The sequence below is a fragment of the Camelus dromedarius genome, chromosome 12, assembly GCF_036321535.1.
Source record: "Camelus dromedarius isolate mCamDro1 chromosome 12, mCamDro1.pat, whole genome shotgun sequence".
In the NCBI taxonomy this organism is placed as follows: Eukaryota; Metazoa; Chordata; class Mammalia; order Artiodactyla; family Camelidae; genus Camelus; species Camelus dromedarius.
The window spans coordinates 2,322,826-2,343,599 of NC_087447.1; the positions used below are offsets into that span (position 1 = coordinate 2,322,826).

The window sequence follows — 20,774 nt, forward strand, 5'->3', positions numbered from 1 at the left end:
GGCGGAGACCAACTCCCCGAGCGCCTCCAGAGCGCTTGCATTTATTGGGAACAGTCAGACAGAGGGTCAAAGTGACATGCGTCACAGGAGCGAGTGAGGGGCGCGGTGCGCGTGCAGGGATGCGGGCCAGCAGTCTCAGTTCATGGAAAACAGAAGCATAACCTTAATTTATACTTAGAGAGAAGGTTACAATATTGACAGTACGAATGGTTATTTTAAGCCTCAAAGAATCATGAGCAAGGTTACAGTGTTCCAAATAATTTATAATGAAAACCCAGCCCGCCACAGGGTCTCCGTATGATGGTCAGAAACCGTCTCAGCTCGCGAAGCCGCCCCACTGTCCCCAGCTGAGGGTCAGCCACTGCCTTCCGTGAGCAGGAGCGGCCCGCGCTATCCGCCTGCGCCTGATGAGCGAAGCACATCCTGCCCGTTAGGGCAGGGGACGAGCTGTGACTTTCCATGAGCACAAGCAGCCCTGAACCTACGACCTCAAGCTAAGCAGAACGAGCAAAGCATGTCTCTTGCTTTTCACGGCGGCGCAGAGACAGTTTGTGGCAGGTCCTGCTGGCACGGCAGCTTCAAGGCAGCGGAGCTCAGTCCCGTAGAGAAGGTGGTGACCGGTACTGAGGGTTCAGTCTTTTGTGCTCTTGGACATTTTGCTGTGAAGGATCCGTATAATGACACATACAGAAAGCATGGGGTTTGATTATACATTTCTTATGCCCTTACGTAAAGGTGATAATACAGAAAGGTGAGACTATGATTTGGCAAAAGCAATCATTACACTAGAATCCAAATTTGCACTCCCACACGTGCCCTCCTGGACGGCCTGTTGATGCAGGAAAACGGGTGTGGGGTGAAGCGGGGATCTCAGTTGAGCCCCTGGGACGGCTGAGCCAAGTGTGGGTCCTTTGCTTCGTGCAGGAAAGAAATCAAATGCAAATCACCGTTGAGTAAAGGTAGATTTCTTTAGAGAGATACACACTGCATAGAGTGTAAGGCCAGAGAAAGGCAGGGAAAGAGGTGTGGGAGTTGGGTGCTCAGGTTAAAGCAAAAGCAGGTACACACTCCACAGACAGAGTGAGGGCCGTCCCTGAAGGGGAGGGAGCGGGCAAGGGGCCACTAGGCGTGGTGGTGTCCCTTTTTACGGGCTCAGTAGCTTCACAGGCCTACAGGTGGGATCAATCCAACTGGTTTCCACTGGCCATGTGTCTCCTGGGATTATGTCCACCCAGATTTCTGGGGAACCCTTCCTTCAGGGCCGGCTGGAACGGACTTCCTGGGCACCAGGGCATCGACAGGACGTGATGGAGATGCCCACAGAAGGACGAAGGTGGCGGCTTTCCCAACATCCTCAGGCTGCCCCAGGGAGGGGCTGCGACCGGCCAGCTCCTCCAGGACGTCCTTGTCATCTGAAATGAAATGCACAAGCTGTAAGTGGAGAGTTACGTTTTATTTGTCAGCTTTCTGGGGACTCGAGCCTGGGGACAGCCTCTCGGGTGGTTCTGAGGGGCTGCTCCAAAGAGGCAGGGCAGGAGCCAGGATACATAGGGGGTTTTGCCACAAAGACCAGGGAGTCAGAACATCAAAAGGTTCCTGTTACTTAAAGAAAACCAGCTACCCCAGGTTAAGGAATTTAGTGCTTCTCTATGTGTGGGAAGGCGAAAGGTCTGGGCTCATTGCCATCACTCCTTTGATCTGCAGCTTAGCTGTCTAGGGCCAGTGTCCTGTTCCTTCCCATCCTGAGACCTCTCGAGGGCACCCCTGGGGGCACTGCAGAGGCCAGGCTGCCTGCTTGTCTGCGTCCTGAGTTCCCTCCGCTCACGGGGGCGGCGCGGCGGCTGGTGACACCGTCCTTTGTTTACTGATAGGGCTGGCGCTGGTTTTCATTCACAGGGCTTCCCTTTGGTCCTAAATTGGATCAATATTTTGGGAGACATTTCATGACTAATTTTGGCCCACAGCACTAGGAAGTCTTATTCCTAGACCAGGTGAAGATTCTGTTGACATGCCAGTCAAGATGCTAATGTGTGGAGCAGGCCCTGCTGATAACCAAAGAGCTCTCTGGCTCGCCCGTCCTGCTGGTCTGTTGTGACCCAGGAAATGCTCCCCCCGCTGCTTCTTCCCGTAGCTGGAGCCGCACCACGGCAGCTGCTCTACGCAGGGTTACAATGCGCCCACTTCCTCAAGGTGTTCAGCCATCATCAGTTTTGTTGGAGGCCTGGGTACACGGTGGGCGGTTTTCGAGCCAGCAATCAGATAAAATAGGCAGAGATGGGTGATGCTTCTGCCAGCTAAGGAACCCCACAGATGGCCAGAAACCACCAGAAGCTGGGGCAGAGGCCCGGACCAGATTCTCCCTCACAGCCCTCGCAGGAACCAACCCTGCGGCCACCTGGATCTTGGACTTCCAGCCTCCAGAACCAGGAGACAATAAATGTCTGTTGTGTAAACACCAGCCTCCCAGCCGCAGCTGCGGGGCTTTGTCAGAGCAGCCCCAGGGAATCTGCAGGAGGCCCTGCACACAGCGCTGCACACAGCAAGCTCGCCCAGCGGGCCTGCCACCAGTCAGACCCACCCAGATGCCCACGTACCTGCTCCAGCCTACTGAGGGAGGGGGACGCCTCCGCCTGGGCCTGGCGTCTGCCCTGGGGCTGCAGGACTTCCTTCCACCACCACCACCTGCAGCTCCATGTTTTCCTCAGGGTCATGGGAGGGCCCCGGGCTGGCCCCAGCCTGGGGTGTCAGGGCTGAGTCCTCCCCCACGACAGCGGTCTTGTCTCCTGGCCAGGGGCTGGTCGGCCCCTCTCAGGGCCCGTCCGCGTCGCATCGGGCTGGCTGCTTCTAGGTGACTAAGGGACAAAGTCATTTCTTCCGGTGACAGGAGGCAGCACAGGCCTTTCCCAAGTCACTGTCAGGGAGAGAAACGCCAACTATCTGACAGGTAATTAAGGGCTGTGCATTTTAGAGAGGAACATGGCATGGGGTCAGGCCCCTGCTCTGCCACCAACCCCTTGAGCATCCCTGGGGAGTTAGCCGGAGGTGGGTTATATGGTGGCACCCACATCCCAGTCCCTAGTGCCTGTGGATGGGGCCTATTTAGAAATAGGGTCTTTGCAGCTAAGGTCATACTGGACTAGTGTGGGACCTGCATCTCACGACTACTGTCCTTAAAAGGAGAGAGATTTGGAGACACAGAGACACACAGTGAGAGGCCACACGAAGATGGCAGAAACTGGAGTGACGTGTCCACAAGCCAAGGATGTCCAGTCCCTAGCAAAAGAAGCTTCCAGGAAGGACCCTCTCCCAGAGCCCCCCACAGGAAACCAGCCCAATCAGCCCCTTGACTTTGGACTCATGGTCCCCAGAACTGCGGATAGTACGTTCCTAGTGTCTCAAGCCCTGGGGTCAGTGGGGACCTGTTTCTGCAGCCCTGGGAAACCCAGACAAAGCCCTTTGTCCCCTGGGCTTCAGCTGCCTCTCCGTGGTCAGACGACCAGCAGAATTCAAGTTCTCTTCCAGCACAGACGCCCAGGGCTCTGCTGAAGTGAGTGCAGGCACCACGGCCCAGGTTGAGCAGCGGGTGCAGGTGGGAGGCCTGGGGTGCCCTGCGCCTGCCCCCACCCCAGATGTCACCCGGGGCCCCACTGGACAAACCCCAGGGGGAGACTTACAGGACTGCCTGGCTCATTCGGATCTTCTGCAAATCAAGAAGATAGAGAAAGAAATATAACAGATGTTACTTGTTACAGTGGCTTCTCTGAGGGAGAGGAGCTGCCTTGAACTCACAGCAAAGAAAGTGTCCTAAAGTTTCAAGAAACCGATGACCCCCTGAGAAAATGCAGGAGGGGCCTTACCTGGTGAGCTTCACCAGCCCCTGGGGGCCTGCCTCCCTGAGGATGCCCCTGGCTCGGGCAGCACCAGTCTCTCCCTGCTTCCCGGACAGGGCACCCTGAACACCCTGTCTCCAACCAGCTGACCTGAGATCCTGGTCTTAAGTCCTGTGTGTCCGGGAGCCCGAAGCAGGTGGCCCCGAGATCAGAGGCATGAGAGGCCCCTGAGTTAGAAAGTGAGTGTAGCTGTGTTTCAAATGAGACGCCCCCCCATGAGGAACCACGAGCCCCAGTCCCCCGTTCCTGAGCTCCCAATGCAGCTGTGATCTTGTTTTCTCCAGGATTGATGTGACCATGATTACCTTTTTTGCTATGGTTGTGAAGGATGGTGCGAATGCAGGGGATGAGGATGAAGGCATTGATGGCGAAGGTGAGGGTGAGGGCGAGGACCACAAGTAGTGGCCACGAACAGCTTGAGGTTCCTGGAAAGACGCAGAGGAGAGAATGCTGTCACAGAGTCAGACACGCTCTCCTCATCTCAGTGACATGCCGGAGGAGAGTCCCCCTCTGGGATGGGTGGCAGCATTGCCTTCAGTAGGCCCCAAAGTGCTCCCAAGCCGACCATCGCTGTGAACCGCTCCAGCAGAAGGCAGGACAGGCTGATCCTTCTGCTCAGACAAGACCCTGGGCTCAGAGGCTGGGAGGTCCCGCTCAGGTCCTCGGAAGCAGCAGGAGGTCTGAGCCACTGGAAGAGCGACAAGGGGTCCTGGCGTCCCAGTAAGGGGCTCAGGTGCAGGTGGTCGCAGCTGCCGGACATACTCCATGAGCAGCAGGAGGCAGGGCCTGGAGGAGGAGGCTGGGAGGAGGGAGTGGATGGCCCGTCCTGATTGGAGCAAGGCCTGGCCACGGTGGCTCAAGGGACAGGGCCGGGTCCACCCTGGGGACATGTCTGGCGTGACCACTAGGGTGTGTCTGTCTCACCCTGGGGGGCTCTCAGCACCCCCAGGAGCCCTGGACACACAGATATGGGGGGGCAGGGGAGGCCCATCAGGGCTGTGGACGCTCAGCCACCCTGATGTCACCTGTTGAAGGACAGAGGACAGTGGAGTGAATCTTTCATGCGGTGCCACCATCCTACTTAAAGGCTTTTCTTTATTCTCAAATTAGGCCCTTTCTAATTCTCTCTTCTTTTCTGGTGTTGAAATAGCCTTTAAATGTCTTTACATGTTATTGAAACCAAAAGGAAATCAAGGTGGGCAGGGATAAACTGGGGGTTTGGGATTTGCAGATATATAAACTACTATATATAAAATAGATAAACAACAAGGTCCTACTGTCTAGCACAGGGAACTACGTTCAATATCTTGTCATAACCTATAAGGATAAAGAAAACGAAAAAGGATGTATACATATGTATAAAGGAATCACTATGCAGCACACCGGAAATTAACACAACAGGGTAAACAGACTGTACTTCAATTAAAAAAAAAAAAGGAATCAACCAGCCAATTCTGAAACGTAAACGGATGTGCCGAGTCCAAGGAAGGAGGCAAGGGGGCATGAAGGTGGCACTGGTCCCGGAACAGAGAGGACGCCCAGACGGCTGCTCAGTTACAACCCAGGAACCCGGAGAGCGGGGAAGGGATGGTCCTCAACACCACCTGGGTCATCCTTTCACGCACTTGGGAAAAAACCCACCTAACGCCGACCCCTACCTCACACCATGCCAACCTAACTCCAGGGTCGTGCAGAATGAAACGAGAAAGGTAAGACCATGCAGCTGCTGGCAGGTCACGCGACAGAATGTCTCTACCGGGTGAGCAAACATTTCTCAAATCAGGAAAACGGTGACAAACTCAACCACACTAACATGCAGGGCCTCTGTCCACAAGCGACCCCGCGAAGTGAATAAAGGGGCACCTGGCAGATGGGGGAGAGATTTCCAATGCAAAGGGCTCATGTCCCAAGTGATAAATAATCACCAAAGACGAAAAAAAAAAAACCCCTAGACAACCCAATATGAAAATGGGTGACAGTCTAAAAAAAAAAAAAAAGACACAAATGAACTTATTTACAAAACAGAAACAGACTCACAGACATAGAAAACAAACATGGTTCCCGGGGGGAAGGGGTGGGAAAGGAGAAATGGGGAGTTCGAGACTTGCAGATACTAACTACTATATATAAAATTAACAAGTTTCTGCTCTTCAGCACAGGGAGCTACATTCAATATCTTGTAATAGCCTATAATGAAAAAGAATCTGGAGACGAACATGCAGGAATACGGATGACTGAAACACTGTGCTGTACACCAGAAACTTACACATTGTAACCGACTATACTTCAATTAAAAAGAAAAATCTTTAAAAAAAAAAAAACGGGCGAGACTCTCCCACAGACACTAACACAGGAGCATCCTGTCCGCGCCTGGCTGGTGCCCAACCTCATGTCCTCAAGGCCCATTGGGAGAGTCCCAGGAGGGCAGGGACCTGGCATGTCAGGACGTCGGGATGTCGGGAGAGGAGGATGGGGGATGGAGTGCGCCACCTGCAGGGGGAGAAAGATGCTGCCCTGGCCAGCCCAGCCGCTCTGCTCCCCTTGCTCCCTGTGAACGTGGGGCAGGATGACACCCAGGAGCTACCTGGTCAGGCCGGGGCGGCTCAGCCTGACCCTACACGGCCCAACTTGGGCAGCAAGGACGAGGAGGCTGCAGCTTGTCCCCAAGGATCCTATTCGTTTATTCAAGACAGGGGCCCTTGAATAGTGACCTGCCAGTCCAGTCCGGCCCACTGCCTACTTCTGTGCGTGAAGTTTTGTTCACACGCAGCTGAGCACCTGTTTGCTCACAGCTTCCAGCTTCTTCCGCAGCAGCAGAGCTGAGTTGTGACGGCAGGGATCTCAGGGCCCACACAGCCTTAACTTTGTGCCTTTATGGATTGACGAGATGGAATTGGACTCTTACCTGGCTTTGGATTACTTTCTGTGGCACAAACTGTATCCCTGGTGGCATTGCATGGATGAAGGACGGTGCTGCCTTCACATCTGAGAGGGAGAGCAAAGAGTCCCTGAGCACGTCTTCTCCCTGCCCACACCCGCCCCCAAGCGTCCTTCTCACCACCCACAGGCCAGGGGCCAGAGGGACCAGCCCCGTCTCCTGGGCTGGCCCACCAGGCAGCAGGCAATCAGTGTCCTGGCATTTCCCAGGCTATCCTGCCCAAAGGGGGCTCAATGAGAAGGAAGCTTGGGCATTCGCTGTGATACACGGTGGGGGGGGGGGGCTCCCTCTGTCTCTATTCCTGAACAGAGCTGTGTGTGGCTATGAGGACTGGACCTGTTGTAGCCATCTCTCTACCAAGAGGGAAATCAGCCTAAAGAAGAAGCTCATGGAGAAGGGGACAGGGAAGCAAGTCCAGAGACGCCAGAGCCCTGATCAAACCAGACCTGAAGGCAGCCTTTACTTTGGACTTGTCAGGTTCAAGAGCCAATCGTTCAACATGGTCTTGAGTTGCAGTTAAGAGTCTACAAATTGAACTATTTGAACTATTGTGCTAGTGGCTTCACCACTGTCAATGTCTCCCCCAGTAGCCTCACTGAATCCACGCCGGCCTGGGACCACAGAATGCGACCTTCTTTGGCAATAGAGTCTTTGCAGCTGTAATTGTGTGGAGACAAGGTCATACTGGATCAGGCTGGATCTGAATCAATGACCAATGTCCTCATAAGAGGGAAACTGCATGCAGACAGAGGCAAGGCCATGTAAAGACAAGGGACACAGACACACTTGAGAACGGAGAAGACCACTTGAAGGTAGGAGCAGAGACACAAGTGATGTGTCTACAAGCCAAGGAGAGCCCAGGACTGCCAGCAACGTGGAAAGCAGCAGGAAGTGACGGAGCGCCTGCAGAGGGAGCAGGGCCCGGCTAACACCGTGGTTTCAGACCTCTGGTCTCCCGAGCTGTGAAAGAACACACCTCAGTGGGTTTTTGGGAAACTCAGGCCCCAGGGCACAGCACGGTCGTTGTCTCTGTCCACTGCTCACTTTCCCTGGAACCTTCCCTCCCTCCTTGGGCCTCTGCTGTAGCGACTGTCTCCAGTAGCCCCTCTGTCCCCTCTCTGCCCCCGAGTGTGTGTTCAGATGGGCTCCACCATGGCTGGGGGAGCCAGGTGGGTGCTAGGCCTGCAGGCCCCAGTAGGGCTCATACTCATTTGTAAACGAAGGAGTGAATGAAGGAACCCTGACGTCAAGCAGCCCAGGCGATGTGCTGACTTAATCTTCAGGACCCCTCCCTGGGGCAGGTGCTACCATTAGCCCCACTTGACAGATGTGAAAATGGGGGTCTGGGAGGGGGCGGCAACATGAGTGACCCAAAGCGCAACAGGCAGTGAGTGGGGGAGGGGACGCAGGCCCGGGCCCCCGAGGCTGGACCTTTTACAGCGGAAGCAGCTCTCTGTGCAGCTCCCCGAGTCGCAGTAGAAGTGACCCTCCTTGCACTGGCACTGCCGGTCGGAGGTCGGGGAGCACTCAGTCACCACCTCCTGATCTGCTGGAGGGAAGATGGGGGTCAGTCACCAGGGCCAGGACCCTGTCTGTGGACGCCCAAAGCTGCCCGCGCCCTCCCTTCTCAGCAGGGATGGAGAGGTAACAGCCAGACCTTGTTCCCTGCAACCCGGACTGTCTGCGTAGGGGCCAGTGGTGCCCCTGCCATCTATCTGTGCTGGGGGGACAGGGCCACATCCTCAGAAATGACCTCAAATCATTCTGTCCATCTTGTCTGCCCCACGGAGAAAAGGCCACCACTCCGTGTGACATTGAATGACCCATCCCAGCAGGTTTGTGAAGGGCACGGTCACGGTGCCACACCCTACTTCTCGCCCCGTGGGACGGTTTCCACTGGCCCCCTGTCCACCGCTGACCGAGCATCACTTGGCTTAGCTGTCTCTAACTTAACCTGCAGAGTCTCCTAATTGTCACTTCACCAAGTTTCACAAAGACACCTGTTGAGACTTTTTTCTTGGTCCTGGGTTCAATCCCCAGTACCTCCTCTAAAAATAAATAAATCAGTAAACCTAATTACCCGCCTCCCAAAATACCTAAAACAAACCTGTGCACGCTTAAGGTGCACTGCACGAGGCGCTGGCGCACCCTGTTGGGATTTTCACCGGGAATGCGCAAAATCTAAGAATCTGTCCGTGGAAAGTGGACAGTCTTAGCGCATGGAGTCTCCTTGCTTACAATCTCACGGCATTACTTGGCAGATTGAGATTTCCTTAAAGTATCTTTTCTGGGGTCATTTTGGTGAATGCAGATGTTTAAAACACACGTTTAGAGGAGCTTTGTTGCTGATACAGTTTCAGAACTTCTGCCTGTCGTCTGTCGTACGTCCAGCAGCTCTGAGATCTTAACGGCCTGCACGTGGAGTCTTTAGCCGGTACACACACCATGGTGACGAAAACCAGCACTCTGTCCCAGCTGCCCCAGCAGCTCCATCACCGTGTCCAGCTGGGACCTTTTCCTTTGGGGAGGCCCCCCAGGCGTGTCACCACAGCACGTCTGCCCGACCGCCGCCACTTACCGTCCCGGCAGAGGGCGCAGTGCACGCAGCTGGTCTCCGCACTGGGGTGGGACCTGAACGTCCCAGACTCACACTTCCTGCACGCTCTGACGCTGCGGCCCTCCTGGAACTGCTCGGTGAGGTAGTAGCCTGTGAGGGGGGACAAAGGGGAGGTGGGGGCCCAGGGCCATCCTGTTCTGCCCCAGACGTGCTCAGTCTGTGAGGCCTGTCCTTGAGAAGGTTTGGGGCCGGATCCCTTGCACAGGACCACCCCTCTTGCCTCCTTGGAACATTCTGGATTGATCTGGGGCTGCCTGTGTCCCAGGAACCGGAAACCTGTACCGCCCCTCGGTGCCCTGGAGTGTGTGGGTGCTAGAGCTGGCCTGGCAGGACTGGAATCCCTCACCCTCAGCCCAGCAGACTCAGCAGCTCCCCCTGGCCCCGTGCTCACCTTCGGCCAAGACTGGCACGGAGCCAACTCACACCCTTCCAGGGCAGAGTTCACCAGATACCACGTCAGACCAGTTCTGTCTCATTCCTTCCTAAATGTGCTTTGTGTAAGTGTGTGTGTGTGTGTGTGTGTGTGTGCGTGCACAGGTGGGCATGTGTACAGATGTATGGCGTGCGTGTCCAGGTGTGTGGGGAGCGGCGGGGCTCAGTGGTCCAGGGGTTTGGGGCCTGGTGTCTGAAACAGGAGCCCCGAGAAGGCACAGGTTGTGGATAAAACGAGGCACGTGTGCAGGTATCTGAGTGGGTGGCGCAGAGTGCGAGGGCACAGGTGTGCGGCTGGCACCTTACAATGGGAGAGCGAGAAGGCAGCTTCCCTGATTGTGGGAGCATGCTGTCTGCGCGTGTCGCTGGGGTGCGGGATGGTGAGTCTCACCGGCATGTGGGCCGTGGGCCTGGGACCACGGTCCCCACAAAGGCCCAGGTGTTATGCAGCACTTGGCCGGGAGGTGCGGTAGAGTCGGGAATGGGGTGGGTTCTGACTTCAGAGCATCCTCACGAGAATGGATGGATTTGTGCATGAGGCAGTGGTGGCGGGCACCTCCCCACTAGAAACTTCCCGCCCTTGGGTGCCCACTGTTGCCCTCCTGACAGGAGGAAGCTGGGCCTGTCCAGCCCGGGCATGCACCCCACTTCTGTCCCCCAAGCCCTGCTGAACACGCCTCATCCTCGTCAAAACCAGCACACAACCCCGCTGTTCCCACAAGAGCCCCCAAAGTGGGTGCAGGGGTGGGGCACTGGACGGCTGCCAAGGAGAGGCCCTTTCACCCAGAGACAGCAGGTGCTCCCCCCAGCTCTGCTCAAAGGGTCCAACAGCTCCCTTCTCCGAGGTAGGAGGTCTGTCCCAGAAGGCCCTGGAAGTCATCCTGGACTCACCAGCTGGACAGAGTTTATAGCAGAGGCAGAGGCTCGTACCCTTGTACTCACCTGGGTCACACAGGGTCTCCCTTGTTGTCATGGTCACCTTCAATCAGAAAGGAGACTGGCATTATCAGGGCGGCCTGTGCTCCTGGTGGAAGCACACAGGCTTGAGCAGGGAGTGCCAGCCACCCGCCAGCCCAGAGCCCTGCCTCCGTCGTGGCGGGTGGGCTTCGTAGGAGGATCACACATGGGAACGTCTCCTTGATCTCTCTGCTGTTCCACTCGCTATACCGAGCAGGATCATCCAGGGGGAATATGTCCTTTAGTTCCCAAATGCATGTGTCTTTGTAATCTATCCCAATGGCTGACATCTAGTCTATTTGCAAGGTCAGAACTAGATCCTTTGGGGTAGGGATCCTTCAAAATTTAGTGAGTCTTTTGTTTCTTTCTAGTAGATAGTTGATTTTTTTATGCAGTTGCATATACATTTTATCAGGAAAAGATACTGTCTATGTGTGGGCACAGGGATCTGAGCTGATCTATGTGTACCTGAGTGTGTACATCACTGTGTGTGTGAACATGTGCACATACACAGAAACCTGTTATGTGGTCTCAATATTTGTATATAATTACTGCTTTTTTCTGCTCCATTTGTTGGTTCTGAGGTATATTAAAACCTCCTAGTAAGTTTGTAGACTTGGAGAGTACATCAAGCAATGACGTCAATTTTTGCCTTTTGTATTTTGAGGCTGCGTTATTGTTTACATATGTGTCATGTTGTTTCACTAGGACAGTCGATCCTCATTATTTGATGAATTCTGTTATTTTTGAACTCGCTTACGTGCTAACATTTATTTGTGACCCCAGAGTTGAGACTCTTGGTGCTTTCTTAGACATGGGCAGAGTGGCAAGAGCCTCCATTCCCGACATACACGTTCCTAGCTGAGGCCGACCAAGGTGATGCCGCCTTCTTATGTCAGCTCTCAGAGTGCAGTGTCCCTTCTGCAGCCAGTTTTTCATAGTTTTGTGTTGTTGGTGATTTTGCTGTTTAAAACGGTCCCTAGTGCAGTGTGGGTGTGCTGCCTGGGATTCTGAAGCACAAGAAGACTGTGACGTGTTTTACACACATGTGATGAAAAACAGGTACATTGAATAAACTTTGTGCAGGAATGACTTACACTGAATTAACTACATATTAAGTCAGGTGTCTTTAAACAGAAACACTCATAAAACCAGATTCTATACTGACAGGCTGGTGAAAATGCTGCAGCTAGAAGCTCCCAGGGAACTCACCTTGCCCGTCTCTATAGGCCGTGGTCAGCGTTGGCTAATTCTGTGCTCAGAGTGACTTTATAGAACGGAAGTGTTGCAAATACAGGACTCAGTTATTATTTTCTTCCCCCGAGCAGCAGGCTGCGCACTGCTCCTCCCCACTGGGGCTTTGCGGCCTGCACGCCCTTCCACGTGACAGTGAGACCCTGCCTGGTACCTCTGTGCCCAGCCTTGCGCACGCCGCAGGCTGCCGTGCTCTGCATGGCCGTCTACGTGCTGCACTCCTGCCCTTCAGGGATAGCCCTTACCAACGCCACAGTGCTGGACTTTCCTTTCTAATTCAACCTGATAATCCACGAGTGAGTTTCACTTATCTGTGCATGTGGGATTACTACCCTCAGTCCATCTGCACCAGCGTGTTCTGTGTTCGTGGTATCACGCTTTCCCTCTGGTTCCTTTCTCCCTTTCATTTCTGGCTTCTGCTTTCCTCATGCCCCCGGTCCTCCCAGATTCCTGCTTCTCCCTTCAGTGCAAAAGTGCGTAAATTCTATTTTTACCTTTTCATTGCTTTTATGTTGTATTTTACCTTGGGAAAAATGAAGCAAAATGTAACAGAAAAACATACTTAGATAACTTTAAACAAGAAAGTCTAGTTTGCAAACACCACAGCAACAACTGTTTCACGCAAGAATCATCAACAGGTGTTAACGGTAGTAAATGTAACACAGAACATTTACATAGTTTGAAAGCAACTCCCCATAAGATACTTGGTAATTACATCAGGAAAAGAAGTGAACTTAAAGTGAGCAAGCCTAGCAGACACTAACTGAACTAAGCTGTAAAAAACACAATGTCACTTAGGTGGTGTTTTCACTGAAAATGAGAAGCCATCAGACAAACCCAAACTGAGGAACAATCTCTTAAATGATTGGTCAGTGCTCTTCCACAGTGTTAAGGCTGTGGGAGAGAAAAAGAGACTGAGGCAGCACTCCAGCTTTCCTCAAGGACATCAGTGGGACAGCTGGCATAATCTGAAGGTGGTCTGCAGACCCATCAATGTCAGTCCTCTGTTTTAAAGAAAAAGAAAAAATCACAAGACATGAAGAAACAGGAAAGTATGGCCTATTCAAAGTAAAAAACCAAACTGACAGAAAACATTCCACACGAAGGCCGGATGGCAGACTTACTAGACAAAACTCTAAAATACTGTCATAAAGATGCTCCAAGAACTAAAGGAAGACACGAAGTCAGGAGAGTGATACAGGAACAATGCAAAGAAATCAATATAGAGAGAGGAAACGAAAAAGAGAATCTGGAGTTCAACAGCACAGTAGCTGAAATGGAAAATCCACTAGAGGGATTCATAAGCAAATTTGAGCAGGCAGAGGAAAGATCAGAGAACATGAAGATAAGACATCTGAAATGACTGAGTCTGAGGAACAGGAATAAAAAACATTAAAGAAAGGTGGACAGCACTTAAGGGACCAAAAGGGTACTGTCAGGTGGGCCACTCTGTGCATTGCGGGAGCCCCAGAGAAGAAAGGAGAGAGAGAAAGGGGCAGAGAGGTTATTTGAAGAAATAATGGCCTGCAACATTTGATTTGATGCAAGACTTGAATCTATAAATCCAGGAAGCCAATCAAACTCGATGTATGACAAAGTCAAAGAGATTTCTGTTGAGACACATACTCAAATTGTCCAAAGACAAAAAGAGAATCTTTAAAACAGCAAGACAGAAATGATAGAAATTCTCAATAAGATTATCAGATTTCTCATTGGAAACCTTGGGTACCAGGTGATAGGCGATGGGTTGCTATAATCATGATGCTAACAGGAAAAACTGTAACCCTAGAACTCTACATTCAGCAAAGCTGGGAGTTTGTAGCCATTAGACTTGTCCTAGAAGAAAAGCTAAAGTGAGTTTCCTTGAAATAAAAGGACACTACACAATAACTCAAGGCCCTGTGATAACTTTTAATGGAAAAGAGTCTGCAACAAACAAGAAAGAAAAGCCCTGGATTAGATGGCTTTATTGGTAAATTCTATCAAACATTTAAAGAAGAACACAAAACCCTTCTCTCTTCCCCCAAAATTGAAGAGAGAGGAGCACTTTCAAAGTCATTCTGTGAGGCCAGCAGCACCCAAAGCCAGACAAAGACATGACAAGAAAACCTCAGACAACCACTCCTTATGAATAGTGATGCAAACAACCTCAACAAAAGAGCAAACAAAATTCACCTGCATGCTAAAGGGATTATACCCCATGACCGAGTGGGCCTTGTTCCTGGAATACACAGACGGTTCAGTACGAAACATCAATCACTGTAAAATAATGCAGAACAGCAACAAAATGAAGGAAAGCTGCACGTGATCATCGCGGTCAACAGGGAAAAGCATCTGGCAAAATTCAATACTATTCCATTATAAAAGCACTCCACACACTAGGAAGAGAAAGAAACACACTCAAGACAATAAAGGTCATAAGTGAAAACCCTCAGCTAACATCATCCTTTACAGGGAAGACGGCATATTTCCCTCTCAGATCATGAACGAGGATACTGGTCTTCAAAATTTTATTGAACATACTATTAGAATTTCTAGCCAGAATAATTAGGTAAGAAAAAGAAATAAAAGCCACCCAAATAGGAAAGGAAGAAATCAAAAGATCTCTGTTCGCAGATAACATGATCTTATATGCAAAAAACCATAGAATTCCACCAAAAACAAAAACAAAAACAAAAAAAACCCCACAACCTGTTAGAATTAATAAATTTGGCAAAACTACAGGACACAAAATCAACACAAAAATTAGTTACATTTCTATATATTAACAATGAACAGTTCAAAAAAGAAATGAAAAAGCCAAATCTACTTACAACAGCATTAAAATGATTAAAATACTTAGGAATTAACTGAGGCAGGAAGGTGAAAGATGTAAACTGAAAACTATAAAACAGTGCTTAAAGAAAACCCAGAGAAGTGCAAAGACACCCCATGTTCATTTGTGGGATGACTTAATATTGCTAAGATGTTAAGACTACACAAAAAGCTCTCAGATGCAATGCAGTCCCCATCACATTCCCAATGATATTCTTTGTACAAAGAAAAATCCATCCCCTAATTTATATGGACTCTCAACGGACCCCAAATAGCCACAACAATCCTGAAAAGAAGAACAAAGTTGGAAGACTTACACCGCCTGATTTCAAAACTCAGCAGAAAGCGAAAGAGTGTGGTACACAACAGAAGAGCCAGCCCCCAAACAAACCCTTACATATGCGGTCAGATCGTTTTTGACAAGAATACCAGGACCATTCTACAAGGAAAGGACAGGCTTTGTAACAAATGATACTCAGAAAACTGGATACCCACGTGCAGAAACATGAAGTTGCCCCCTGGCCCTATAGCACACACAAAAAGGAACTGAAAACGGATCAAAGACCGAAAAGCAGGACTGAAAATGACAAAACTCCTAGAAGAAAATAGTGGAAAAGCTTCCCGGCAATGACTTCTTGGACGTGACACCAGAGGCACAGGCAACAAAGGCACAGACACACAAACTGGACTTCACCCGAACCCAGTCACTAGGCGACCCCCCACCCCGCCCAGGGACACCGCACGTGGACATCCAGCTGTGAGCCTGAGCCTCATTATCCGCAAGTGATGTGTCTCAGGACAGAGATTCTCTGAAAGTAGACTGTGCGCTCTAGTCCCTTGACGTTAGCCACAGGGACAGTGAAAGGTCCTGACAGTATGTGAAGTGGATAAATTCCTAGAGGGACACACCCAAGAAGAAGGAACAATGGGAACAGACTTGTAGCAAGCGAGGAGACTGAAGTAGTAATCAAAACGGTGCCCACGAGGAAAAGGCAGAAGGTGGCTTCGCTGCTGAATTTCACCCCAAATGAAGAAATCACCTAATTCTTCACAAACTCCTCCTAAAATAGAAGATGAGGGGACACTTTCCAACATATTCCATGAGGCCCGAATTACTCTGATACCAAAACCAGACAGAGACATCACCAAAAACTGCAGACCAGTCATGCTTACGAACACGCACTCAAAAATCCTCAAGAAAATGTTAGTAAATCATATCTATAACACATCAAAACAATTACACCTCGTGACCTAGTGGAATTTTTCCCGGGAATGTTGACTTGACATCCAAATGTCCCTTCATGTAATCCACCATATCAACACAAAGTTGGTGGGTCCTCAGAAAAGTGCCTGGAGTGATCATATGCGCAGCAGCTCTCCTCCGAGGCCCACCCCCCAGAGAGCTGCAGACAGGGGCTCACACAAACGTGCCCCACAGCACTTCCCCACAGATGTTCAAAGGAGCAGTGTGAGAATAGCCAAAAGCTGGAAATAATCCCTATGTCGTTCAACTAACGAGCGGATAAACCGACGATAGTACATCCATACAATGGAATATTACTTCACCATGAGTAAGAATGAAGCACTGGTATCTGCTACATTTGTCAATGAACCTCAAAATACACTAAGTGAAGTCAGACAGAAAAGGTCACATATTGTATGATTCCATCTATATGAAATCCCTGTAATAGGTAAGTCTGCAGAAACAGACAGCAGATTGGTGCCTGCCAGTCACTGTTGTGAAAAGGGAATGGGGACTAACTGGCTGCTTATTGGATACAGAGTTTTATTTGGGAGGGAGAAAAATATTGGGAGTAGACAGTGGTGGTGCCTGAGCATCGTTGTGAATACACTAAATGCCACTGAATAGTTCACTTGAACATGGCTAATTTTATGTTACGTAAACTTCACATCAATAACGTTTCTAATGGATCAAACACCTAGTGTAAGAGCGAAAATGACAAAACTCTTAGAAGAAAATGGAGCAGTAAATCTTCATGACCTTGGACTTTGCAAAGGACTCTCAGATATAACACCAAAAGCAGAGAACACAAAAGAAAAAAAATTGATAAACTGGACTTTATAAAAATGGAATCCTTTTGTGCTTCAGAGGATACTATCAAGGAAGTGAAAGATACCCCACAGAGTGGGAGAAAATATTTGCAAATCCCATCTCTGATAAAGGACTCCTATCTAGAATATATAAAGAGTTCCTACAACTCACTAACAAAGAGACGACCCATGCTGGGGGCTGCTGAGCTCGGGCAGAGGGGACATGGCAGGTTGGAGGTATTTGGTGTTGCAGGAAGTCCGGCTTCAAAATGGTCTGTCACCGACCAGAACTAATCCTACACACATATATGGACACCTGACTGTGACAAAGGCCCAGGGCAACATAGTGGACAAAGGACAGCCTTCTCAGTACACGGTGTGGGAACAAATGGGTCCTGACCTATGAACAAATGGAGCTGGAGCCACACTTGTTTCATCGTATACCCAAACTGACTCAGAATGGATCATAGGCCTCAATGTAAAACTTAACACTATAAAAATCCTAGAAGAAAACCTAGGGGGAAGGCTTTGTGCCGTTGGACACAACAGCATCCTTAGATCGCAAACCGAAAGCACAGTCCGTAGAAGACAAAGTGATAAACCGGACTTCTTCAAAAATGTGAGCTTTAAGTGGTAGAATGCGTGCTTAGCATGCACGAGGTCCTGGGTTCAATCCCCAGGACTTCCACTTAAAAGAACAATTAATTTTCTTCGCCCTACAAAAACAAAACAAAACAAAACAAAAACTAAACTTATTTTCATTCAGGCTCCCGGAAGAAGTTCCCGGGTCCCCGATTAGTCATGGTGATTGCTCATTGTCGGTCAGGTCCATAGAGATTGCGCTAAACAGACCCGCCACCAGCGGACGTCTCCGCAGGCGCCGGGTGGTCACCCCCAGAGAAGCAGCGCGCTCGGTCACCCTCCAGACTGAAATCGATACGAGAACTGGTTTCTCGCGCTATACTATCGTGACCCTGTCCAGGCTGAGGGGAGAGCAGCGGTGTCCGGGGCTGTGCGCGCTGTCCCCGCGGCTGCCCACGCCGCCCAGCCCCGGCCTTCACCCCCCAGCGGTGTGGGGGCGGCCCCGGTCAGCGGTGGCCCCCGGACCCCGCCGCCGCCCGCCGCCGCCGCCCCGCGTTCCGCCGGCTCCTCGGTCGCGTCCGCAAGTATCCTCCAGCCCCGTCTGCCCCGCCCGCCATCCCCGCCGGCCCCGCTGCGGGTTCTGTGGTCCGCGCCCTCCCGGCGCTCCAGGAACTTCTCCCCGAGCTCCGCACACCCCCAATCCCCGCCGGCTCCGCTCCCCGCTCCCAACTCCGCCCGCTCGTCCGCCGGCTCCTGCGCCGCCCGCCGCCCTCCGTCCCGCCCCGCGCCGGGAGCAGGCCTCTGCCGACTCCCTCTCCATTCATTCCTCTCGCTCCGCACATTTCCCCCCGCCCCCCCGCCCCTCACCCCTTCGCTAAATCTGCTTGCCGTCCCCCTCCGCCCGCTCCGCCGGCTCCCTCCCGCGCTCCCCGCAGCCAACTCCGCCCGCTCGTCCGCCGGCTCCCCGGGGCTCTACTGGTGGCCGAGGGGGTGCTGTGGCCTCCGCCCGGCCTGGGGCTGAGCGGAGTGGGGAAAATCCCCGCCGCCACCCGCTCGGGGTCGGGATCCGGGTGCAGGATGCTGAGTGTTTCACCTGTGACTCCAGCACTCAGACTTGATCCTAGTCTTGCCGTGACCATCACGCCGCCGGCGTCAGCTTCACTCGGGACGCGCGCCCCGGCACAGCCGCCTCCCGGCCCCCAGGATCCTCCCTCCCCGGAGCCCCCCGCCCCAGCCCCCGAGCCCCGCCGCCCAGCCGTCCCACCTGCGCCAGGAGCAGCAACGGCAACACGACGACCAGAAGCCACCAGGTCATGTCGCGGGGAGGTCGAATGAGCAAGCTCTGCGGCAGCAGCCGACTATAAATAGACCTGGGCGACTGCCCCCCTCCCGGAGCCTAGTACAAAGTTTTGATTGGCTTTCCGAAACGCTGCTTAAGCGAGCCTCGCGTTTATTGGCCCTGCCCGTCCCCGCCTGGATGTGCCCGCCCCGCAGGCCCGCCCCGCAGGCCCGCCCCTCCCAGACCCCATGCTTCCGCTAACCCGCCGCTCCCCTCCGCTCCCACAGGAGACAGCCTCTCAGAACAGCGGAGGGGCTGTCCACAGAGGTAAGAGAAGAGCCAGCACATACAGGAGTTTTTGCAACAAAGCCCAGGCAGTCAGAGCTTCAAAAGGCTCCTGTCAACGAAGGAAAACCAGCTACCTCAGGTTAGGGAGCCGAACGCCTCTCTGGGTCTGGGAAGGTCCTAAGGTCGGGCTCCCTGACATCGTTCTCAGATGGAAGTCCTGGCTGTCCAGGGCCGTGTCCTGTGCTCCCCATCCTGAGTCCCCTCGGGGCGGGGGCACCTCTGGGAGGCCGACTGCAGTGGCTGAGGGCTCGGCAGGGAGCAGCCCCTTTGACTCTGTCCTGTGCTCCCTCAGGGCTCAGCATCACTGGGGACACCTGTGGTGACTTGGTGGCTGCAACGTCCTTTGTTTACAGATGTGACAACATTTTTCACTCACAGGCTGATGAGAGGGATTCCAGGGGAGGAGACCCCTCTTTGTGGGGGGGGGGACGGGTTACAGCCCCCGCAGGTGAACAGGGAGCTCCAGTCCCCTTAGTCTCCTAAGCCTCCTCCATGCCACCCCCCCACGGAAGCCCCACACTCCAGGAGGGGCCGGTGGGCTGCTCCAGTCTCTGAGCCCCGCCCGGGACCCAGGTCCCTTCTGCTAGAAATTCTTCCTACTACAAGCTGCTGGCAGGTCACCCCAGGAGGTGACGAGTGCCAGTGAGGTGATGTCATGTCCCCAGGGAAGTGCCCCGCCTCTAACTTGCTCCTGCTGCTCTAGGGCTTCTGGAAGGTGGGGTGGGGCCAGGGCACGTGCCCTCCTGAGCTTCCTGTCTCCCAGTTCAGCTGCCCTGTCCTCGTCCTGCCCACATACCCTGGGAGCCAAGCCAGGCACAGGGTTGGTGGTGCAGGTGGGGGGCGTGCTGAGTGGGGGTGGGGTGAGAGGCACAGCTCTGCACCCCACACCCTCCTAGATGGCCCCACCGGCATCTCAACACCCAACAGTTGACCTGATGAACCCAGAAACTACATCCAGGTTTTTAGTACGTGGAGGTGCCACAGGACACTCTGGCAACCACCTCTCTGTGCACTGGCCACCTGTTTCCCTGGGATTGTGCCCACCCAGCTTTCTTTTCTTTGTTGACTTAGAATAGTTCTTAGCATGCCCAGGTCATAAAGAGAATTCTGGACGAGATTCGGAAGCTGCAGGGGGCAGGGATTGGAAGAGCTGGCGAGTCAGGCTGCACCAGGGTGGCCAAGTCCGGCTCTGAAAGAGGGTTCAGGGTGCAAGTTGGGTGGCCCAGGTCTTCCAGTCCAGAGCAGCCTGCCCTGGAATCCAGATGTGGAACACTGCCACCTCCGGGACACTCGCTCTCCAGCAGTGGGGCTCCAGAGCCAGTCTGGGGCACTGACCTCGGAGAGGGGCCCTGGGAGTCCTCTGCCTACGGCAGGCATGACGGTTGGAATGGCAGTGCCCACTTGCCCCTTCCTTGGCTCCAGTCCTGGCTCCATCCTGTCCTGGGTCTTTTATCCTTCGTGTGCTGTTAGGGCTGGTCCGCTGTCTCCCTTTGCTGTGGTGTGTGGGGTCTGTGGTCTGCTACTCCCACCCTTTCCTTCAGGAGCATCCTCAGCTGTCTCAGCAAAGGCAGGTCCACTCACGCTGGCCCTGGTGGCAGTGAGTACCAGGAA

At 52.8% G+C, this 20,774-nt stretch overlaps 1 protein-coding gene across 1 annotated transcript; it reads right to left on the reverse strand.

The window, feature by feature from the left end:
- On the reverse strand, window positions 1–18,854 carry LOC105104562 (tumor necrosis factor receptor superfamily member 26). Its single transcript, XM_064492006.1, has 9 exons — window positions 18,801–18,854; window positions 10,820–10,856; window positions 9,407–9,535; window positions 8,260–8,374; window positions 6,796–6,875; window positions 4,196–4,315; window positions 3,675–3,700; window positions 2,595–2,852; window positions 1–1,412 (listed from the first exon to the last, which is right to left on the reverse strand). Exons 1-8 carry the CDS (start codon window positions 18,849–18,851, stop codon window positions 2,745–2,747), a joined length of 666 nt encoding a protein of 221 aa, XP_064348076.1. The 5' UTR covers window positions 18,852–18,854; the 3' UTR covers window positions 1–1,412; window positions 2,595–2,744.
- Between the last annotated feature and the right edge of the window lie 1,920 nt (window positions 18,855–20,774).

Coding starts and splice junctions, on each gene's coding strand:
- LOC105104562 (XM_064492006.1), bottom strand. CDS start 18,851: ATGACCTGGTGGCTTCTGGTCGTCGTGTTGCCGTTGCTGCTCCTGGCG. Junction 6,876..8,259: donor AGCTGCTTCCGCTGTAAAAG/GTCCAGCCTCGG, acceptor TCTCCCTCTCAG/ATGTGAAGGCAGCACCGTCC. Junction 4,316..6,795: donor AGAAAGTAATCCAAAGCCAG/GTAAGAGTCCAA, acceptor GCGTCTTTCCAG/GAACCTCAAGCTGTTCGTGG.